Source organism: Pteropus alecto, unplaced genomic scaffold (assembly GCF_000325575.1).
Source record: "Pteropus alecto unplaced genomic scaffold, ASM32557v1 scaffold69, whole genome shotgun sequence".
Lineage (NCBI taxonomy): Eukaryota > Metazoa > Chordata > Mammalia > Chiroptera > Pteropodidae > Pteropus > Pteropus alecto.
Genome location: NW_006494610.1, coordinates 3415915 through 3421914, shown reverse-complemented (window position 1 = coordinate 3421914; position 6000 = coordinate 3415915). Strand labels below are relative to the sequence as shown.

At 35.9% G+C, this 6000-nt stretch overlaps 1 protein-coding gene across 6 annotated transcripts in view; it reads left to right on the top strand.

Moving 5' to 3' along the window:
- The window catches only part of DMTF1 (cyclin D binding myb like transcription factor 1), a 50108-nt gene that overhangs the window by 37611 nt on the left and 6497 nt on the right, over positions 1 to 6000 (top strand). For 5 of the 6 annotated variants that reach the window (XM_025042169.1, XM_015599809.2, XM_015599811.2 and 2 more), the window contains 3 exons: positions 1032 to 1260; positions 2457 to 2608; positions 3931 to 4140. In XM_025042169.1, coding sequence (XP_024897937.1) covers positions 1032 to 1260; positions 2457 to 2608; positions 3931 to 4140 — 591 coding nt within the window. The remainder of the gene's footprint in view (positions 1 to 1031; positions 1261 to 2456; positions 2609 to 3930; positions 4141 to 6000) is intronic. The other variant, XM_025042168.1, reaches the window with a different exon arrangement.

Here is a 6000-nt window from a genome sequence, read left to right as displayed (position 1 = left end):
AGACCTTAGTTTCATGTAAGGTGCTATGAGTACAGAACCTCTTTTGTTACTGTAATTTGGAAAAACTGCTCTTTCTTGATTGCCAGCCTGAGGAGGATTGATCTGCCTGTTACCTTTCCATGTATTGTTTCTGATCAGGAGTTCTCTGTTGTACCACGCTGTAAGCCAGCACAGTCTGATTTTTCCCTTCCTTTCTTACCATGCTAAACTAGGAGAACAGGACTTTGTTTTCAATCCATGGTATCCAGACCTTTGCCTACCACATCCTCGAAGCAAGCACATAGCCTTTTTTAATTTTTCTAGAAGTTTTTAGTTACTGGTAATAAAATGAAAACAGAAATGAAAGGGATTTTATTTTTAAAGGTTCTCTTTTTTTCCTGGTTTTCTACTCAAGCTCCTTAGGAAAAGACCAAAAGGAACATTTGATGTTATTAATAGGTGTATGGGTTTAGGAAAACCTGGAATAGAAATACATGTGAATACTAGTCTCAGTTTCATCACAGCTTGGAGTTGGGATAGCAGGGAAAAGAGATGGTATAAATTTATTTTTTTTACCAAAATGGGTAAGAGGCCATAGATGTTATTCCATTTATCCCTTATCATTCATTCCTAGAAGGAATGGTCTCTATTGAGCCTATTACACTTCCACAAAGCAGAGAATCTTTAGTGAGACTGAGAAAAAAGTATGAGTTTTCTGTGTCCATCAAGCCATGAAGGAAGCTCTTCTTACTCAGGACTTAGTATAACTTGAGAGCACAGAATTCCTTCTAGTTATATTTAGAGTAGTTTTTCTTAAAGAGTCAATGCTTTCTATTAGGATCCTGTATTTTCTTTTGTACCAAGAACTTTACTAGACTAGTGAAATGTAACTGTATTACTAAGTATATGCAGTTTCTTACCCGAGGGTCATTTGGAAATGTTTTTAGTACTGTTGCATACTTCCCATCCTTGGAAATACAGGGCTGAGTCTGATTTGCAAAAAAAAAAAAAAAAAGGTAGCAGTAGTAGTCTGGATGATTTCCTTTTTTCAGGGAAGTGGACAGAAGAAGAGGAAAAGAGACTTGCAGAGGTGGTCCATGAATTGACAAGCACTGAGCCAGGTGACATAGTCACACAAGGTGTGTCTTGGGCAGCTGTGGCAGAACGAGTGGGTACCCGCTCAGAAAAGCAGTGTCGTTCTAAATGGCTGAATTACCTAAACTGGAAACAGAGTGGAGGTACTGAGTGGACAAAGGAAGATGAAATCAATCTCATCCTCAGGTTTGTGTCCTCAAATCTCTTAATGACAAAAGTTCCTTAATTGCTATGGGTGTGTCTTGATTGATTTTTCTCTTTGGTTTCCCTAGATGCTTAATGTCCAAAAAGCATCCTTTCCATAAAGAGCCACTGTTTAGATCCTAAGTATTTTATATTGAGCTCTTTGTTTTGTGTTTGTGCCTTTTTAGTGAGTGTAGTGCTCATGCAAAGTACCAGATAGGAGGTGTGGAGACTGAAGTCCTCTCTATTCCTACAGAACAAGTATGGCACAGGCCGAGGCAGTGCAGCTTTTCCACTGTCCCACCCATGTGCCTCAGTCCTAGCCGAGGGGGCCATACTGAAGGTAAGAGGGCCATTCAGTCTCCATGCCCTTCAGTTTGGCTAAGATTGCCAAGAAGGGGGCCCAGTCGGCAGTTAACCGCACCTTCAAACTAGACTAAATCAGATACTTCCATTTCATACATATCCAAAAAAGCTTTAAGGTAATAATCCTAAGCTAATTTTTTTAATTAGTTGGTTTAACTATTAAGACTTAGTGACTCAAATGGGCAAAAATATAAGAAAATACTTGAGACACTGAATAGCAGCAATTGTTGCGGATAGTTCTCTACTGAAAACCAAAATCAGCATGACAGTTAAAGCTAAAAAACAAACCATTAAAAACCCACATTTAGTTGTGTTTTTTCGGGGGGCGGGGGGACATTCTTTTGGTGGGGTTTTCTGGTTTTGGTTGCTGCTGGAATATTGTTTTTGTCTTGTCATTTTGTTTTGGATTGCTTTTAATAGCTTTTTTCAACTAGTCACTTTTAGCTCATTTCTAAACATTTATTTTGCAAATGGAAAAGCTCAGATGCAGGAAATAACTATAACACACTATAAAACATTGCAGAACACTAAACCTGTTCTTATCCTTTTTAACCTTTAGCTACTCCCTTTCCTTCACAGTGCTTCATCTGGTTTATTTATGGTTCAGCCCATTGGTTGTACCATTAGCAAAAGGCTGTTGCTGGTGATATTTCATAACTCTTAGCTCTCGAAGCAGGTCTACAGTCCTGGAATCCTTTCCCATGCAACTTAACAGCATGTCAGTGACAACCTGTCATTTCTGTTATCATCAGTGCCATCATGTGTAGAGTCAAAGGAGGGTTCTTATTGAGAAATAAATTAACATCTAACAGATGCTTATTTGTAATCTGTAGGATAGCAGAGCTTGATGTAGCTGATGAAAATGACATAAACTGGGATCTGTTAGCAGAAGGATGGAGCAGTGTCCGTTCACCACAATGGCTACGAAGTAAATGGTGGACCATCAAAAGGCAAATTGCAAACCATAAGGATGTTTCATTCCCTGGTAATGTATTATTTGCTAAAGTCCTTCCCTTGTCTTAACCATATTTACTCCTTGGGAGTTAGAGATTAGAAGTTCTTTGCCTCAGCTAAAGATATGAATCATAAATTTTCACTTAAACCTGTGCTTTATTTCTCTGGAAAATAAGAGTTGATATGATTTGTAATTTTCAAAGCACCTAAGATAAAAATATACACATTTACACACATTCTTATTCTCTCACATAAACTATGAAGAAGAACTAAATTTTACATATATTTTTCATTGCGTACAAAGAGGTATTTCTGAAAACTTAAGTTTAAATCAATTTTTATTTTTATAAGTTGAATAATTTCAAATATCTTAACTGAGTTTATGTAGAGAAATTCTGTGATTTATTGTATAGAACAAAGGTTGTGTAAATTTCTGATTTCATTTATGTAAATCTAGAGATCTTAAGTTGGGTTTGCATGAGGCATAGCATACTTTTCACTTCATCATCTGCTGTGCACTTAGACACTAAACTAAGTTGTACAGTCTGTTTAAGTAATCAAATCATTCCTCTTAATATAGTTCTCTAACTTCCATTTTTTCAAAGGAAAATTAAATGCTGAGAAATATTGGCTCAATGAAAATCTGGTGTTTTGAAAATTAAATGCCCAGTTATTAATTTATAAATCCGATGTTAAATCTAGAAGAGTGGATGAATACTAATGTAACATGAATCCAGCCAGATTGCAGCATCACCTGAGAGGACCGATGTAATTTATCATGACTAGCAGAGGAGGGCAAGTCTAGAGTTGGCTTTCCTATACAAAAACTCAGGGCAACTGCATATTACTATTTGGAAAAGATCAGCTGCTACTCTGGAGTTCTGAGTTAGACTCAGAGCCAACTGATGATGTGCTTGCAGTGGCTAAAATAGTCAAATGCCTTTGAGTCCTTGGGAGAAAAGTATTTATTTAAAAATGAAAATAAGCTACTTAGCATTACCAATATTAATAATATTAGCATTAATAAAATAATTTTATGACAAAACCCTAGTATACAGAAAGTGTTCTGTTTCCATGCTCTTCACAATGGCTGTTTTTTTAATGCATCTTAGATGGCAAGAACAATATTAGATTATAAATTTTCTAAATCTGATGTGATGAATAACATTTACAAAAATTTCCAGACAGGTTGAAGTTTTAAAATATTTTTATTGTAATTTTGGTAAGATTTCACATCTAGTATACAATTATTTATTCCAAATACTTTCCCTCCTTACCCCCCACCTCCCTTGCTGCTTAGATGGTGGTCTGTCGGAGAATCAATGTTCTTTTTGTCTACCCATCTCCCTTCAGTCTTAATAAAAGGTCTTAAACAGTTACATGAGAATCAAAAAAACAACCCAACGCTTTTGGAGAATAAATCAGGATCTGGAGTTCCAAACAGTAATTCCAGTTCCAGTGTACAGCACGTTCAGATCAGAGTCGCCCGCTTGGAAGACAGTACAGCCATCTCTCCAAGCCCCGTGACAGCTTTGCAGATTCCAGTCCAGATCACCCATGTCTGTAAGTGTTGGAACCTCAAGACTCCTTGCTACTTGATATGGTTAATGGCTCTGACACCTTTCAGTCTTGTAGAATGTTGATAGAAATTTATCCAAGCTGACAAATTAAAGGAGATCTAAGGCATTTTATATTTGTTAGCTCAATTAATATTTGAACAAAAGATGAATGTGTGACAAGGAAGAACTGATAACCAACTGCTCAGCCATTATAGACCGTTTTAAATCATCTTACTTTCTAAGATGTTATAAATTAACTATTAATAGAAAACGACCTAAAATATAATCAATTGTGCAAAGAAATAGAGTTCATGCAGTGGCACATCATTTGTAGTAATTCAACAGAAGACAAAAATTAGGAAAAGATTTCAGATGGACTATAGAAGAAATGGATTTTGGTGAGGTTGAAGATTTTCTTAATAAAGAGCCAATTCCTATAGGAACTATTTTGCCTACCCCTCTGAATTCCTTAACCGCCCCCCCCTTTTTTTTTTTTCTTAACGAGATTATGAGAACCTAGCAATTGTAGAAGTAGAAAAGTATATCCTAAGCTGTAAGCCAAGTTGGTCTTTCTAGTTACTTCTCTTACCGTCAGTGACAGAAAAGGAATGAGAATAAAATTTCAGAACCATTATTCTTCACTTTCACTTTTTTTTCCTATGTAATGTTATTTGCCTATGGAAAGGTCATTGCCAAGACTACATCAATGTGTTATTCTCAACTAGGGTATTATTGGCATTTTGAGGGGTACAGTTCTTTGTTTGCAGGGCGCTCCTACACACTGTAGGACGCTCAGTGTCCCTGACTTCACCCACAAAATGCCAGTAGTGCTTTCTAATCATTATGGCAAATAGAAATACCATACAGATTTTCAAATGTTTGAGAATCACTGGGCCACCTGTTAGTGTTATTAACACTATATATCTGTATATGCAGTGACTGTCAAAGTTATCTTAGAGACATTTAAACTAATCATGCCTGCCTTAAAGTTCTAATTTAAATTTGGTTATTTGCTTTAGCTTTCTACCAGTATAATAAAGAACAAAGAATTTTTCTTTGGCACGGCTCATTTTTATAGTTTTGAGAATTACAAAGCAATTGAAATTACTAGTCTACTCATAAATATGAGAGCTGCTGTTGGCTATAAATCGTGCATGGAGATTGTTACAATTTTCCTTGGCTATTGAGTTGATGGTACTTTTTGGGGAAAATGATACCTTAGTATTCATTCACAGCATGGCTTTTTGAAAGTACTTAGAATAGTGTTATTCCAGTAAGAAATGTGAGTATAATAAGAGTTTTAATACACACCCATTATTCTTGACATTCAGGCTACAGTCTCATGATTGTTCTTCCTTTAGGATCGGCAGATTTTAGGGCCAGAATAGAAAATATGAACATGTTAGGCTTTTCAGGCTACATAGGCCTTTCTAGAATTTTGTTTTATTTTTAAATTATCCTTTAAAATGTAAATTCTTAGCCTTGAGCCACATTATTTGCAGCCATAGTTTGCTTACCCTTGATTGAGGTTATCTGGAATCGCTTCAAATTATTGTAGGTATGATCTTAAGAATCCATCAGGTATTAAGAGAAAAAACACGAATCAAGTGCATTTCTTTTGGTAAAGGTATCACATTTCTTTCAAACTGAGACATAGTCAGAATATAATAAACTAACAAACAGTATGCATTAAAAGTCAGTTCTCATTTTTCATGTGGATTTACCTCCAGGTATGACTGAAAGCACCAAGAGATCACATATCTTCTAATAAGTTTTAGTTCTATATAACCTTCAGCAGACACTGATTAAATCTGTGTCTCAGTTGACCCACCTATAAAGAGATACTATCTGATCTCTAAAGTGC